Source organism: Pygocentrus nattereri, chromosome 3 (assembly GCF_015220715.1).
Source record: "Pygocentrus nattereri isolate fPygNat1 chromosome 3, fPygNat1.pri, whole genome shotgun sequence".
In the NCBI taxonomy this organism is placed as follows: Eukaryota; Metazoa; Chordata; class Actinopteri; order Characiformes; family Serrasalmidae; genus Pygocentrus; species Pygocentrus nattereri.
This window is the reverse complement of record NC_051213.1, coordinates 32,512,851-32,530,613: the sequence shown is the minus strand read 5'-3', so window position 1 is coordinate 32,530,613 and position 17,763 is coordinate 32,512,851. Positions and strand designations below refer to the sequence as shown.

At 40.5% G+C, this 17,763-nt stretch overlaps 1 protein-coding gene across 8 annotated transcripts in view; it reads left to right on the top strand.

Annotated features, from left to right (window-relative positions):
* adgrb1a (adhesion G protein-coupled receptor B1a) overlaps nucleotides 1–17,763 on the top strand; it is a 173,864-nt gene that overhangs the window by 45,485 nt on the left and 110,616 nt on the right. For all 8 annotated transcript variants that reach the window (XM_037536953.1, XM_037536952.1, XM_037536948.1 and 5 more), the window contains exon 2: nucleotides 482–1,400. In XM_037536953.1, coding sequence (XP_037392850.1) covers nucleotides 674–1,400 — 727 coding nt within the window. In that variant the 5' untranslated portion in view covers nucleotides 482–673. The remainder of the gene's footprint in view (nucleotides 1–481; nucleotides 1,401–17,763) is intronic.

The following is a 17,763-nucleotide window of genomic DNA, read 5'->3' as shown; positions in this document are numbered from 1 at the left end:
AACTACTGGCGTGCAGTAATATAGTTAATGAAAATTAATAATTTTTTAAATTGATTTTTAAAGATCAGGAAACCTCTAGCACCCTTACCACATTTCCCGATATATAATGTATGATTTAAAGGAGGAATAGTCATATATCTCCCTTTTCTCCTTGGATTAATTTGTCCTCATCCAGTTTTGGCTAGTGTTTTGACAAAAAGTTGCAGTATTTTTGTTGAAGCAGATCATCAGCATGATGCAATGTGAGAGGTAAACCATAGAAGCAAGACGTTCATCAAAACTGTTACATTGCATTGCATGTAGACAACGTTGTTGATTATAATGAGAACATTCCAATTTTGTTGTTCTTGCCTCACTTGCTCTCAACATAAGGTGCCTACACCCATGTCAGTGTGATGTTTCAGGTTTTTGTCTCTCCTGTCTTTGCTGTGGCTTTCTTGCCTGTCTTACGGGGTTTCTCTTGTATGCTTTGATCTTACAGATCCATCTGAGGGCCTGAGGTGTCATGGACACCCATCTGGATCAATGACTCAAAGCCCTCTCTCATCCTGAGCCAGAAGTTCAGCAGGCTTCAGAAAAGCTCCTCTTATCAGAAGGAAGAGGCAGTTGACCTCAAACCCAGAAGAACGACGCAAACAGAGCTAGCTCTTTCTTTTTATTCGGATTAGCCTTCATGACCATGGTATCCAGCATTGTAAGGGCCTGTCCACCTTCGCTCCAACTTCTCCTTCCTTTTTTGCTGCTGCTGCGGTTGGAAGGGCTCAAAGCTGCCCCCTCTGGCCCAGAGTCCGACACATGTTCCACGCTGGTCCAGAACCGCTTTTTTGGCTTCTTCTTCTCCTCCTTCGTCTTTCCCAGCACACCCTGTTCATGGACCCTGCAGAACCCGGATCCGAGGCGCTACACTATTTTCATCAAAGTCACCAAACCTATGGAGGACTGTGTGCCCCGGCAGCACCGCACCTTCCAGTATGACTCCTTCCTGGAGACCACCCGCACCTACCTGGGCATGGAGAGCTTTGATGAGGTGGTCAAGCTGTGCGATGTCTCCACTCGTATGTCCTTCTTGGAAGCAGGGAAGCAGTTCCTTCAGATCCGGAAGGGGCCTCCCAAAGTGGGTTCGGGCCGAGGGGAGGGGAGCGGGGAGTTTAAGGTGGAGTATTTGGTGGTGGGAAAGCGGAATCCCAGCATGGCTGCCTGCCAGATGCTGTGCCAATGGCTGGAGGACTGCCTGACCTACAGCACATCCAGCCGGCCCTGCGGCATAATGCAGACTCCCTGCCAGTGCTGGGACCCTCCTCCGCTTGACAAAGAGGAAAATGGATGCTACAGAGATGGAGTCTACCTGGAGAACTGTCTGCCCACTGTGAAAGTGCCAGCCTCTGACACAGACACCAGCGGTGAGTTGACAGCTTTTAATAGCTACGCTGCTTCCTCCATAACATGTCACGATGGTCATTAAAGTGTTGATGCACACATCAGTTTCACTTACTCTACCCACCTCCATTTGCCTTAGAAAGATGCTCACGCAGACGAAGCAACGGTGGAAAGTTTTGTAGGTTTAGTTATTAATATTTCACTGTTGAGTGGAGTGCGACATTGCAAAGCAGTCTCTTTTCCGTTTTTAGAACTGAGTGAGGATTTTATAGACACTGTCTGTTATGCATCCCTTCTTTCAACTATCAGCAACAATGAATGACAATGTCAAAAAGTACAGAGGCACAGGACCAGATCTTCCTTCCCAAAATCAACACCTTTACATGGTCCTTGGTCATATTAAGCACCAGTCATGTAATAATATTTTTAATCGCTTTTTTCATAGTAGCCATTGTTTTAAAGGAGGTTCCTCATTTTTTGAACTATGCATTTTATCTTCAGCATTGAATATGTTTTTGGTGGAAAGAAGTATGATTTATAAATCTAGAGGCAAAGGGATTTTTGTCTTCTTAGGTGAGCAAGCAAGTCAAATTTTATAAAATAGTTTTTGTTTTAATAGACATTTTTATTGTTACAGTAATATGCAGCTTCTCCCATTTCATGCCCCAGTGCTCGCTAGCAGCTCCACACAGTCATGGCATTTCGCACGCAGGGAGCCATCAGTGTTCTTGTTAATCTGTTAAGAGTTAAAAGGGGGAAAACATATTTTATTTTATTTTATTTTATTGTATTGATTCAGAATATCAGAGATGATTTCAGTTCTGCAGAAAGGCTACTAGGGGGCCTGCAGAAAGAGGTTAAAAGACAAAATGCTTTGTTTGCTTTCTATCTTCTGTCAAAATGTAATGACTTACGTTTTGTAATGACTTTTATTTTACATCTGATTTTTGATAACAATGAAAAATAGAGTTGTTGTTCATGTTGTGTAAGCAGGGCTGTGTGTAACGCAATACAAAGCAATGTGTTACAGTAATGCATATTACCTTTTCTTGTGTCAATATTGTGTAACACAATTCTTCTAATCACAACAGTAACTGACTTTAGTACTTTTTTTTAGACTTTTTTTTTACTGACTTTAGTTTTCATTTTTGGTTTGTTAACTTTTTCATTACTTCTACTACTAATTACTCATATGTCTCTGAGAGAACAATCTTAATTCCATGCAATGTATTTAAAACGCACATTATATTTTATTCATGTGTATCTTTGTATGTAATTTGCATATGCAAATGCACATGCCTGTGACAGCTGAGGGCTGTCAATAAGAGCTGTGCAGCGCAAGCACAAGAAACAGCTTTCCACCATCATAGACTCAATAAGCGATGTGATGAAGCGTTTACTTCTGCTAGTTTGAAACTGACGAATAAAGATCTTGCTGAAGAAAAGAGAGCCCCACCTTCTACTGAACAGAATAGACTTGACTTTTGTTCAGTAACAAATCAGTAAACTTTACATTCTATACTCAAAGATAAGGCAGCTATTTCTGCTGCATAGCTTAAGGGTTTTGCATCAAACAATCAATTTAAACCTCTATTGCACAATGTTGCCTCAGGGCAACAAAGTCATTTTCTTCCATTTTCAATAACATTATACATATTTAAACAATAGTTAGCAATAAATAGTTAAAACAATAAAGGGAAAAGTTTGAGTAAGTCAATAAAAAGCATATACTTAGTCCTACTATCTCTTAGTGGGCACTTTTAACCTCTTTAACATTCAGTATTATATTTCTGTTATGAAAATTTTCAGACATATGTTTGTTGCCAAGATGTAACACTGTGTGACAGAGGAATGGTTTTAACCAGTCACAAGCCAGGGCTCACCATTTCAGGGAATACAGCTCTACATTATTTCTTCTCATTGTTGCACAATGTTGCTTCAAGGCAACATACTCCACTGGACCACTGGACACACCCTTTTTAAAGGTTTTTCAATTTAATATTCAGGTCCATTTTATGTAAGAAAACTAAATTAAAATCAAAACAAAAATTGCCCTCATAGGTCATGCAGCAGAGGGTTAACTGGCTATGTTTTGTTCAGAGCAAAGTACTAAAGGAACATTTGCTTTGTAGGTTTCAGAGAGTAACTTAGAAGTGAACTAATGAGATTACTTTTACTAGAGTAATTTCACTACAGTGAAATTTGCGTAAATGACTGAATGAATGACAAAGATATTAAACAAATATAAAATCAGGCTTTTTTTTTCTGTACTAGCTCTACAAATTACAGCTTTGCTCACTGATAGGTGTAAAAGGGAAGGTTCTTCAAGCAATCTGAACCTTATGTCTGTTACAGTACTGCTTCATTACTGCATTACTGCTTCACACAGATCGCATTAGACTTGAACTGGAGTTGTCAAATAACCTACAGTACAATTTATAAATCAGACACATGACATTTACGTCTAATTACTGAGAATAAGACCATGAATAGTTTAGTTATTCACTAAAGGCGACCACTACATTTCTTACGTGTAAGTACATGGCCATCACTAAGAGCTTAAAAGCAGTAACATATGTACAGTTCACTTAACATTCGCTTAACATTAACTACTTTCTTGATGCAAGGTATTGTAAGAACATGGCATTGAAGTGGTCACGAAGAGACATTTTTGCTTACATTGTTCTTTAAATTGTGAAGATTCTTCTTTATTCTTACTTTGCTGAAAGCGTCTGCTTTTGTTTGGAAAGAAAATGGTCCATTGGCCGAAATTGCCGAGAAATAAGTGCTCAGAGTGCTCAAATAAGTGCTCTGAGATAGAGAAGGAGTGTGAAAGATAGTGGGAAGGAGGGAAGAGAAATAGAGGTTTTAGATTTCAGCTGATGTGTCCTGACTGGGTGACCTTGGCTGCTTGGCGCCGCATGCTGCCCGTGGAGGCTCAGCGGGGGGATATCAGGTGCACTGGTGGGAGGATCTCTGTGGCAGGCAGCCGCAGCCGCTGATACAGGATAGGGATGCGGTCGCGCCGGGGGATTTGAGGATGGGAAATCGCGGCTGGTCACTGAATCCGCCGCTATGCTCTGATTTCTCCTAAGAGAGTGGACGCAGGCCAGAAACTCAATCCTATAGTTGATGGTTCTGTCAAACCCGTGGAGATTTTTTGCCCTCTGTGACCTCCTGAAGCAACCTGACTTCTGTTCTTCCTCCTTTTTCTTTTACCTTTTAGTGCATGAAGCTATTTTAACCCCTTCACCCTTCATGACATCCCCATACGTCCATTCCACACACTCTTAAAAGGAGTTATTACGGTCACTTTGTTACACTATTCCAATAGAATTGTCATTAAGTGTTAAACTACATTGTGAGTTACACAGTAAGTTACAAGTTTTTATTAGTTAAATCACAATAACACATCTCCTCTTCTACTTATCAACACAAATATGACATTGATATGGAATAATATAGAATAAGAACTTTCAATTGAATTTCTCTGCATGCTTTAATAAGCTGGGAGTCAGAAATATAGTCCGATGCAAATGTGCCCTGTCAAATGATGTCTTTTGTCAGTTTTTAAAATCATCCTCTACTCTTTATTTGCCTTATATACTCTTTATCTTTACTTGAGTTTAAGATATTGAGGAACAAATATATATATATATATATATATATATATATATATATATATATATATATATATATATATATATATATATTTATATAAATGTGCTATAATTTTTGCATATTTTTCCCCCCAGTGTGTTGAATTCAGCAAATAAACAGTAACTGTGCCGTGTTCTCTATAGAGAATGTGTTAAAGGACACCAAGCAAACAAACCAGCAATTTCCTTGCCAGTTCACCTGTATACATGTATATACAGGTACTTGTAAACACCTTAGTTTCTGTATTCCAGTTTAACTGGAAACATGATGTGCCCTCCAGATTAAAGTTTGCCTACCTTTTGCAGTTAAAGATGTCGATTCTTGGCTATGCTCTTAAAGATGTTTCTAAATACTGAGATTTCTGACCTTAAACTGGCGATACAAAACTGATAAGTCTAAGGTGAGCACACGTTGCTCAGACATCTCTGATGGGTTCATATAGAGTGGTTAACACTAAATATCTGTTTGCTAAGACAATGCTAATCAAGATACAAGCAAAGTGAACCAGGGCTTTGAATGTGAATGTAGCCAATATTAAATTAAAGCCATATTGATACCACAGAAAGCCACAGTAATCACACATGGCTTCGCATTTACACAGAGCAATGCAGTTAGTCTTTTAGATTTAACAGACAAATGCTAATGGTCTGTTACCTCAGCTAATGCTACTAGCGTCATCATTTCTTTCTCCTCATTTCCTGATCGAAAAGAGTTGGATGCCTTTCTTCTCAGATGAGCAAATTCAAGGTTAAAATACACTATACAAAATATAAATTAAAGCAAGCCCCTCCCCCCAGATGTCTTTCAAAGAGCACAGGGATGTAATTAAACTGAGAAAAAGAAGAATTCAACATGTCATTTGACCACTTCTGCACATTTTAATGTGGTTACTTTTTATTAATTCATTAAAAAAAAAAAAAAAAACGGAACCTGTGGCGTGTGCAAAAGCTATGGTAGGTTTTATATTTTATATACGTCTATGTTTTGTTTTTTTCCCTAGTATGTTTAACACAGCAAATAAATAAAAACTGTGCTCTAAGCTTTGCTGAAAAATGCTATATAACATTTTCTGTAGAGTGTTACGTGGAGACTGCGTTCTGACGAAAGGGAAAAACCAAAATCATAGTCCGTATACAATCCAAGAAGCCAAAACACAGATCCAGTGAGAGAAGCGACAGTACAAAAGGGGTCAGGCAAAAACTGGAGCAACGTGAAGACAAGGTAGGGGTCAAGATACACAAGGAAACAAACATAAACTAACCGCTCAGTATAACACAATTACACTTATGGCATTTGGCAGACGCTCTTATCCAGAGCGACTTACAGTTTGGTCATTTTACACAGGTAGGCGAAGGTGGTGTTAGGAGTCTTGCCCAAGGACTCTTATTGGTATAGTGTAGGGTGTTTTGCCACGGTGGGGATTGAACCCCAGTCTACAGCGTAGAAGGCAGAGGTGTTAACCACTACACTGACCAACCACACCACTACACTGACCAACCACAATAATGCAATACTTCGCAAAGTTCGTATTCTGCATACCTGGCTTAAATACTACAAGAAAGGTCATATGATCTATACCACAGGTGCTTAGTGTTCGTAGTCTGGGGACTGTGAACGCTGATAGGAGCGCCGTGCCTGGCAATCAGTCACGTGAGTCCCCTGTGACTCTTGGGAAATGGAGTCCTGACTCGTGTCTGCTGAACGCGTGACAGAGTGTATCTCATTTTAACCTAGTAAATTGACAAAATATCAACAAAGCCAGGCTGCATATGACTAATTAATAAAAAATGACATCATGATTTTAATAATAGCTACTTTTTTAACTGTTCCAGGGTAGTTACTGAATAATAGGGCTTAACTTTACAGAGAAACAAGTTCACTTGAATTGCCTAATGTATAGTCTCTGCAACTTACTTGTAAGGTGGAATTTCAAACGAGCTGCAAGTCAGCTATAGGAGATTTAACATTATAGAACTCAAATGAAATTTAGCGTCATGTAGCTAAAACTGGTTCAAACTCAGCCTTAACACTTCCAACTGCCCCCAATTTGTGAAACAGTGGGTCAAAAAGCTGATAAATCATGTGATCACATTTCATGTGATTGATTTTACTGGGTCAGTGGACGAGAAAATGAAACAGAAGAAAATCTGATCAGCTTTATACATAATTCGGAACTAATTGAGCCATGGCTAAAAACATGATTCTCAAAGCTAATGTTTCCGCAACGATAACAGCTCTTTAAAAGTAGATAGATTTATAGATAGGTAGATTGGTAGATCGATAGATTGATAGATCAACAGATAGACAGAGAATGACTTTGCCACCTGGAAAAAAATGACCAGAGGTGAGAAAATGCTACACATATGCATAAATAATGTTGCAATATTATACATAAATCATTTAAATAACACAATAATATTTCACAAAACATACAAGCTGCTTATTTAGCTTAGAGGAGTATGGGAAATATGGAAATATAAGTAATGATAAATTGGACATATTCGAAAAAAAAAGTCAGTCAAATGAGCCAGAAGGATTGATGGATGAACAGATATAATCACAGAGAGAGAAAGAAAGTGAGGAGCGGGAGAAAGACAGAAAAGAAAAAGAGCAAAAAGAGCGAAAAGAAAACAATTGATTAATTGTGCTGAAGGGTTGAAAGCCATAAGAGTCTGTTTTTTTGAAGAGGCGGGATGAGAGAGCTGAGGCAGAGATGAAATGACCAATGACTTTTTTGCTAGATGGGCTGTGTATCAATACAGGCAACCCACCCTGCATCCCCTCCCTCCCCCATGTGCTCACCCATGAGATCATTAATGGAAGGCTGTCTGTCTTCTGCCAGCCATATCAGAGAAACCCCTCCTGAAAAGCCTACAGCAGAAGTGCTCAGCTGCAGAAAGAGAGGGAGTGAGAAGAGGGCGCTCCTCTTTAAAATGCTAAAGGCATTTGTCTGTTGTGTGAGTGTGACCCATTGCTCAGAGGCATCATGGAGGACGAGGAGACTCATTCTGCGCACGGAAGCTCAGAGCAGAGACAGATTATGGCCTGCGTTTGAGAGGCTCAGTGGTGGGGGGTTTGGGGGTTTGCATGGTCAGCGGTGATTATTAGGGCCGGACTGATATTTTGCTTGGTCAATAAAATCATCCAGTATTAAGGCTCCGTAGATTTATTAATATTGTGAAAAACCTGCCAATAAAGCACTGATACACTCAAATTCCTTGTATAATATTACACTAAATACATACTTTATTTTGTGTGTAGCTGCTTATGTCTGTTTTAAAATGGTTTATGCTGTAAAAAAACACATCCGTGGCAGAACAGAATAAAAAATAAATTACTTACAAGCAAAACTGATAATTAAACAATTCTGTTTTTTACCGTCCAACCTCAGCCTTGTCATTCCCTTACCACTGGCTGTATGTAGGTCTGATTTAATTAAATGTGAAGTCGGCTGGTAGACTTATTAGTTGTGTTTGTATTGATAAAGACAAGTTCAATCACACATGCAAATCCATACATTGCTTCATAATAACACTGCTGGCTGTTTTGAATAGCCTGAAGAGTGCAGCATGACAACCTCTGGTATATAATTATGGACCACCTGGCAGCTAACAACAAACAGGCCTTGTTATCTGTCCATCACATACTTTAATCCTCTGGGGTCCATGAATTAGCCTTTGTGTCAAATTCAATGTTTCTATATACACTATATGGACAAAAGTATTGGGACACCCCTCCTAATTATTACGTTGTTAGGTGTTTCAACCACACCCATTGTTAACAGGTGGATAAAATTAAGCACATAGACTTGCAATCTGAAGAGACAAACACTGGCAGGGGCATAAAGTGCCCTGCCACTGGACTCTGGAGCAGTGGAAATATATTCTGTGGAGTGACGAATCATGCTTCTCGATCTGGCAGTCTGATGGACGAGTCTGGATTTGACGAATGCCATAAGAACATTACCTGCCTGACTGCATTGTGCCAGCTGTAAAGTTTGGTGGAGGAGGGATGATGCTATGGGGTAGTTCTTCAAGGGTTGGCCTAGGACCCTTAGCTCCAGTAAAGGGAAATCTTAATGCTTCAGCATACCAAGACATTTAGGACAATTGTATGCTTTCAACTTTGTGGTGACAGTTTGGGGAAGAAGCTTTTCTGTTCCAGCATGACTGAGCCTCAATGCAAAAAGCAAGGTCCATAAAGGCATGGTTGGGCGAGTTTGGTGTGGAAAAACTTGACTGGCCCCCATAGAGCCATGACCTAAACCCCGTTGAACACACTACTGTAGAACGAAGATTGCGAGCCGGGCCCTCTCATCCAACATCGGTGTCTGACCTCACAAATGCGCCTCTGGATGAATGGGCAAAAATTCCCATAGACACACTTCAAAATCATGTAGAGGGCTTCCCAGAAAAGCAGAAGCTGTTACAGCTGCAAAGGGGTGACCGACTCCATATTAATGCCTATGGATTTAGAAGGGATGTCATAAAAGCTCCTGTAGGTGTAATGTGTAGGTAAAAAATAAAATATTTATGTAAAAAAATATTTTAAATATGTAAAAAATATTTTTGTACATATAGTGTACGTTTCTTTAAATTGGCAGTAATACAACACCAAAATATGGTTTGAACATTTCCTGAATCTGTAGAGTCGCCCTTTTGATTCCATCTTGTTGCATGATCATACGTGACCCACATCTGGAGTTAGAAGGCTATGAACAGGTTTGAGAAACATGTCATCTACCTCTCAGTAACTGGTGGATTTGTGTGTCCATCTACAGTTTGTGTGAAACTGACCAATGGAAACCTGTCACATTAGAAACCCGTCATTCTTTATTCAGGCAACATCAGAGACACGTGAGATTCTATAACACAGCTATAGCTGCCTCCTTCAGCCTCTGACAGTCAGTTGCACAGCATGTAAAAAGACCAGAATACCCATAAATAATATGCTCCTTCAAATGAAGGATGGGCTACATGGCATGAAGAAAATTATGTAATTAAAGTCAACATGAATCAAGATTGATCTGTTTAACCTTGTTAGTTCTTGTCCTTGGTCATATTAAGCACCATTCATCGTATATCATTTAAAAGACAGAATTCTTGACTTACTGTTAGCTTTGATCGATGTCTAGTGACGGTTGTCCACCCGTTTCAATTACGTCACCGTGTCCTGGCAAGGAGTAAAATATGATATTATAAGAGTGTGACTCATCAACTAGGCCTTTAGAGAAGGCTTAAGGATTTGTATGAAATGCTTGTTTTATTTAAACTCAGAAAACGAAAAAGTAATAATACTCTTCTTAATTAATTGTTTTATTTGAAGACAAAAAGGTTGAAATATTGTGACGCACTAAAAAATTGTCCAATCAAGATTGTTTTTCCTGTAGCATCTAGTTAGATGCAGCCAAGGTAGCACCATTGGTTAGGACTTCAGGAGCTGAAGAGAAGGCCTAACATTTCAGATTAACCTCTAAGATATTTAGAAACGAAGACTGGAATCATCTGTCACGTTTTGATTTGCAGGGGGTGATGGTAAAAAGTTACCTCTAGGCCATCTGGAAGTTCTAGATGCATCACTCTTTGAGTGACCAGTGCATTTTGATGTTACTACAAGGTAAAGAAAGGTAAAGGTAAAGAAATATGTTTAAGTCTTTTACAAGCTTCAAATGTCTGTGTTTCATCTAGAATGGGCAAAAACGTTCATGTGAATTGCTGTTAGCAATTAACATACTGTTACAATCTCATTGGTGTGCTAACAAAGTTTTTACTGTAATGGTCCAACCTGAAGGCCTAGCACTAACAGTCATGGTTTGGCACTGATATTAACCAATAATATTAGGTTCCACCTTCCCATCTTTCATCTAGCAAAATATTCAGCTAGCACTGAAACACTTCCTGATAGCTTTTCACTCTGTACGGAAGGAAAACCCGATTCATATGGACTGTAAATGGTAATGGTTTTGTTCCAGAATAGTTAAGAAGTTTTTATTCAAGCCTTGTTCCGTTGAGCTCAAGTGAATGTGGAAGAATAAAGGGAATTGGGAGTGGAAACTGATGATGGGCCTTTTTGTGTGCTCTGGTCAGATGTTTGCAGAGACATTTAAGATGATGAATGTGCCTTGTCTTTGCGGGGCAATGAGAACGTGGCTCAGGCTGATACGGCTAAACTCTGCCTTTGCTTTGTGATTTAAAACGACTGCCCCTAAAGAGCTAAGTGGTGCGTATCCTGAGGCTAGCTCTAGTTTTAGCGTCCTCCTTTTCCCCTCACACACATACACAAACACACCCACAGACACACTCAAATGTTATTCGGTGTGGGAGGCTGAAAATGGTAGCGAGTGCACCGCTTGGTCTGGGGGTGGGTGCTGTTTGTGTGTTTGGCCACCAGGGGCATTCTGGAGGTGCATGCAGCTTAGACTCGCACTGCTCACAGAGAAATGAACAGAGTGCTTATCTAGACCGGATGGACAGTCTCCCTCTCTCTCTCTCTCTCTCTCTCTCTCTCTCTCTCTCTCTCTCTCTCTCTCTCTCTCTCTCTCTCTCTCTCTATGTTCCAGTGTTAACCTGCTATCTCACTGGCCTTGCTCAGAATCCTCAGGGCTGATTAAAAATTCATGTTTTAATTAAGCAATTTTACTGCCACTTCTTTACATCCGATAATAAAAGACTGCCACAGGTCGTGTGTGTGTGTGAGTGTGTGAGGGCATGCGTGTGTGCATGCAAATGTTCACGTGTGTGTTTTGTGTGCGTTATTAAGAAAGCTGTTAATTTTCAGCCATAAATAGTCGTCAGAAGAAGAAAAGGGAACTTTAACTTCTTCACTTTTCCCTCTTTTGGTAGCAGCTCATTGCTCATCTGTGACTGGAGGATAATGCGCCTGTAGAGCTGCGCATGAGGCGCTCTGTTCTGGTGGGTGATGAGAATTTCTCTCTAATTTCTGACAGCCAGCTCATCTCTGTTCATAACTTACTTTCTCTCTCTCTCTCTCTCCATCCTCATATTGTTACACTCCATCAGCTCCAGTTTCTTTTCAAACTTTGTCATTCTCACATTAACAGGCTGTACGACAGGACGTGTTCATCCAGTTAGTATCACGTCATGTTTTTCGATACTGTGTGAGTAATAGTGAGATGCAAAAACTCAGACCTATACGGGAAGTTACAGCTTTCAAAAATAGCTGCTTTCTATTTCTATTTTGGTCTATCAGTGGCACTTTTAAAGCAATTATTCAGCCAAAAATCAATATTACACAATTTGTTTATGTGGTTTCTGTGATTGTGTGACTCAAGGGCATCATTTAGCCTTCAAGTTGGTTATACTGCATATCTTTTGTCTTTTTTTATTGAAAACTATGTCATACAGTGATGATTTAAGTTATGATATGTAATGATATATACTGATATGTAACATTGTGATACATTCTGTCATGTCAATATGCTTTTTATGCTTTTGTATGCTTTTTTTTTACTTTTCTTCACATGCTAATTCATTTGTTGATATGGTCAGTTCACAAAGAACACTAAGCAACTGCATGTTTCATTACAAATTGGACTGAATTAATCCCACCCAATTTGTGCAGTATGTAAAATGTTCAAGAAAAATCATTGTAGTTATTGTTTTTATGGTATTCTTTTAAGGTGATGTACATGTACTGTCTTTTTCCTCTAATCACACACACACACACACATTTTCTAAGCCGCTTCTCCTTCAGGGTTGCGACGGTGGGGTGGGGGGGTGGGGGATGTGGGGTTGGTGCTGGAGCCTATCCCAGTGGTCATTGGGCGGAAGACAGGATAATTTTACAAATTATTTTTTGACCCAATATTACTTTAAAAATAACTGCCATGCAGCCCATCCAGTTTGGCATAGTGTGTGTTTTGCCAGTGCTTCTGGCTCGTATACATTACAGCTCTCAAATGGGTGCCAAAAGAATCTGCCAGCACTCTTTGTAGCTCTAGGCCATGATGTCACTCTCATTATCAAGGAAGTATAGGTGTTTAGTATAGCAGTAGAATGGCAAACTGAGCTTAACGTGTAGCCTGAAGATATACATATAAGAATGATTGTAGTGGTCAAGAAGTTGATACTGAGAAAAGGAGAAAAGGGAATGAAAAACAGTGGGCTGACCATCTCAGAGTCTCAACATCATGAGTGTGATTTATTTCATTTGGATCGAGAAAAATGCACTTCTAAGACAGAATTTTGGAAGTGTGGAAAACTATCCCTGCAGATTTCTTTAGAAATGTCTCCTGAAAAGAATGTAAACTATAATAAGGAGGAACAGGAGGAGCACTGCCAGAGCCCTGCAAAATGACCTCCAGCAGGCCACAAATGTGCATGTGTCTGCACAAACGGTTAGAAACCGACTCCATGATGATGGTATGAGGGCCCGACGTCCACAGATGGGGGTTGTGCTCACAGCCCAACACCGTGCAGGACGCTTGGCATTTGCCAGAGAACACCAGGATTGGCAAATTCGCCACTGGCGCCCTGTGCTCTTCACAGATGAAAGCAGGCTCACACTGAGCACATGTGACAGACGTGACAGAGTCTGGAGACGCCGTGGAGAGCGATCTGCTGCCTGCAACATCCTTCAGCATGACCGGTTTGGCAGTGGGTCAGTAATGGTGTGGGGTGGCATTTCTTTGGAGGGCTGCACAGCCCTCCATGTGCTCGCCAGAGGTAGCCTGACTGCCATCAGGTATCGAGATGACACTCTCAGACCCCTTGTGAGACCATATGCTGGTGCGGTTGGCCCTGGGTTCCTCCTAATGCAGGACAATGCTAGACCTCATGTGGCTGGAGTGTGTCAGCAGTTCCTGCAAGACGAAGGCATTGAAGCTATGGACTGGCCCGCCCGTTCCCCAGACCTGAATCTGATTGAGCACATCTGGGACATCATGTCTTGCTCCATCCACCAACGCCACGTTGCACCACAGACTGTCCAGGAGTTGGCGGATGCTTTAGTCCAGGTCTGGGAGGAGATCCCTCAGGAGACCATCCGCCACCTCATCAGGAGCATGCCCAGGCATTGTAGGGAGGTCATACAGGCACGTGGAGGCCACACACAATACTGAGCCTCATTTTGACTTGTTTTAAGGACATTACATCAAAGTTGGATCAGCCTGTAGTGTGTTTTTCCACTTTAATTTTGTGTGTGACTCCAAATCCAGGCCTCCATCGGTTAATAAATTTGATTTCCATTGATGATTTTTGTGTGATTTTGTTGTCAGCACATTCAACTTTGTACAGAACAAAGTATTCAATGAAAATATTTCATTTATTCAGATCTATTATGTGTTATTTGAGTGTTCCCTTTATTTTTTGAGCAGTATATATATTTTTGGTGCAATACAATCTTGAGATTTTGACACAATGTCTATAGGGGATTTCTTTTTTCTAGTAACATGTGAATGTAATACTGTAATGCCCCTCTAGCACAGGCAGTTTTGAGCTGAGAGGCTTGCCTGTGCCTCGATTAAAAGCCAGGCTAAGGTGCTCCTGCACCAGCATGTCCTCAGTGCCAGTGAATGGCGGAATGAAGATGAATTGTCTTTGTATCTGTCAGGGTGTAAATCTCTTTCTCTCCTCTTAAAGGGCTCTCTCTTCCCGACGATTGACAATCAGAGGTGAACACAGTCAGAGGAGCTGCCTGTCCACACACACACACACACTTGCTGCAACAGCACTCGAGCCTGGCTGAGCTCTAGCAAATAGGCCCTGGAGAGCAGCTCATTAGTGAACACATGTCCCCTCCCCTCTCTCAGACAGACCTGCAGCAGAGCCCTGCTGTCTGTGTGCGCATGTGTCCGAGTGTGTGTCCACATCTGAGTGTGTGTGTGAGGTGGGTGAGACAGTCTGTATGTGACCTCTATGTTTGAGTCACAGCTCTCATCCACAGTTTGGAGGAGAGACATGTTCCACATGTATAACCTTCATTGAAAAGTCCTAAGAGACAAAGAGAGAGAGAGAGGGGCTTTGATGGGGGTTTAAGTTTATTCATCTATTAAAACATGGGCCTGTAGGATTGTCTAATGTACTCTGGCTGTGCAACGTACAAACCGAGCCCAAGTGGTTTCCATAGGAACACGAGCTTTACCGCTAACATGGTGGATACATAAACATTGTAAAGTCTACAGTCTAGTAGAAGTTGTAAGCCCTGTTTGAGCTGGAGCAGATTTACCTGGGAGAGACACTAATTTCAAACTTTACGTGCACAAAAAAAAAAAATCCATTAAGAATCTCCAGGATTAAAATGATGAATTATTATATCTGACAATCATAACACCCGAGTGAATGCCCTATTGTAATTTACTGAACCCAGAGCTCTCTTGACAACAGCAGTCTTGTTCAAACTGGCCTTGTCATAATGTAATAACAAAATCTGCTAATAGCAGTGCTCCATGTTGTTATTGTTAATGAGTGATGCACATGTACAGGATGTGCAGTTTAAATCAGGAGTATCTGTGGTAATTAAGAGGGCAGTTTCAATGCATTTTAAAAAACTGTCCCAACACTCCCTTAGGTTTCTTTCTATGGCTTTGTCATTTGCCATATTTTCTGGAAATTACTGTTAATGATTAAAACTAGGATCTGGGTTTATTCTGTCAGAGTAAAGTGAAGAGGAGCATAATTTATGCCATACGCACCATACGCTAACCCTAAGCTCAAATTGCTAGGTTTTTTACTTATAAATTCTACAGGTTACAATCTTTGGTGCTTATAATGTTGTTAGAGGGCTGATGCACTCAAACTAATCTGTGTAATACACAATTAGATCTCTGTAAAGTCATTTGCAAACAAAGTATCAGAAATTTAATTCATTCTTGACCTCATGTAAGAAATTCTACTGAACCTGAAAATGTGTTTTGTATGCTGGTGAAATTACACAGATTATTTGTCCTGTATGAATCAGCCAGTCACATATCTTTGAAAATAAATTACAGAACCTACTTTGGCTAAATGAATCTAGTTGAAATAGTACTTTTGTCAATCTCTTTACCACATGAAGAACAGCACCCCATGTTTCCTTGCATTTCTGTGTGTTTTTGTCCCTGAGTGTGTGGCTGCCTGACTGCCTCCCTCTTTACCTCACACACTTTTTCAGCTGCTCACCTCACTCTCTCTTTTGTTGCCTTTGAAGTCCTTTGGATTCCAACCATCATGAGTTCCACAATGATGCCTGGATTAGGTACAATTTCAGTGAGGAATTAAATGGAGCGTGTCTGATTGGTTGTGCACGTCATGCGTAACAAATCAGAAAGGAGAAGGCGTGTCTCCCGGCAGTAAATCTCACCTGATCACAACTCCTCCTTCCACACAATGTAGAATGCTTCCACCATGTTGGTGCTGTATGTCCAGACAGTGTGGACATCAAAGATTTTTAAATAAATGAATACATGAGTAATTTTCTAATTATTATATGAACAGGAAATGGACGTTTGGGTGTGCCTGTAGTCCACAGTGTAAGGGGTACTCCAGGATCAGAGCTGGGAACCACTGGTCTAGTGTACACTGTTACACTGTTTATGCCAATTTTGGCCACTATCTACCATTGTGAACACAGTTGTGCCTGATACACTCGTACCAGCACAACACCTAGCAATATGCTATTACCATGCTGGTATCACCCCTGAGAATGGTCCACCACCTGAATCACTTGGTTAGTGGTGGTCATATAGTGGTCCCTGTCTATTGATGGATGGGTAAATGGGGGGTTGATAAATGTGCAGCAATACATGCGCTAAAGGCAGTAACTGTAAACCTACAAAGTGTGTTTATATGATTTGACGTTTCTGATAAAATGGTCAGCAAGCATATGCATCTATATGGTCCATAGATCTGGTAAACTGCACAGTCTGGTTTACTTTTGACCTGAAAACTCATAGACTGTGTAGCTCCAAGGTAGATGAAACTTGGCAACTCATAGCAATAAAGGAGACTGTTTAGCCACCAGTGTTGATACTGCATGCATTTATTCAAGGGAAATTTCCATGGTAAGTTTCTCATGAGGGAGCAGAACTAATTTCCTTCTAACCGTATGCAGAATTCTTTATTTTGAAAGGGACATCAGTGTGATTAATTAGATTATTAATTTTTAAATAGATGTTCATAATTGCATTCCTCACCTTGATTTATAAACTGCTGGCTCGGTATTAAAATGTCTGAAGTATGTTTATGATCTTGAACAAGTCAGCGCCACCTGTTTGCCGTGGGATTTGTTAGTTTTCCATTCTCATTCTTTACTTTTTTAAATAATACAGTAGGCCAGTATTTCTGATGAAATATGTCCTTTTATGGTACTGCAAGATGGAAGAAACCTTATCTCACTGAAATGGGCAATCAGGCCCAGTACCACTGGGGGGCATGAGCAGGCAATGCCCTCCTCAGTTGGAATATTGTTCCCCCTGAGCAGTAACCTACCTCTTAATCTGGTATTACAGCAAATAGATAGATTTCTTACCTGAGCAAACTTTCTCCCTTCTGAGCAGCGGTTCTCACTTTGGTTCATTTTCTGTGATCCATCAAAAATGTTTTGTCTTACTTTCAACATTCCAACAAGATTAAAGGCTTACATCACTAACAGGAGGGGTTACTGAGCAGATCAGCGGGGTCAGTGCCCAGACAGTAAGGCCTTAGGCAGCTCAAAGACTCAGGACAGTCCACAGCAAATGTAAAAAAAAATAGATAAATAAATGGACAATGTACAAATGACTAAATCAAT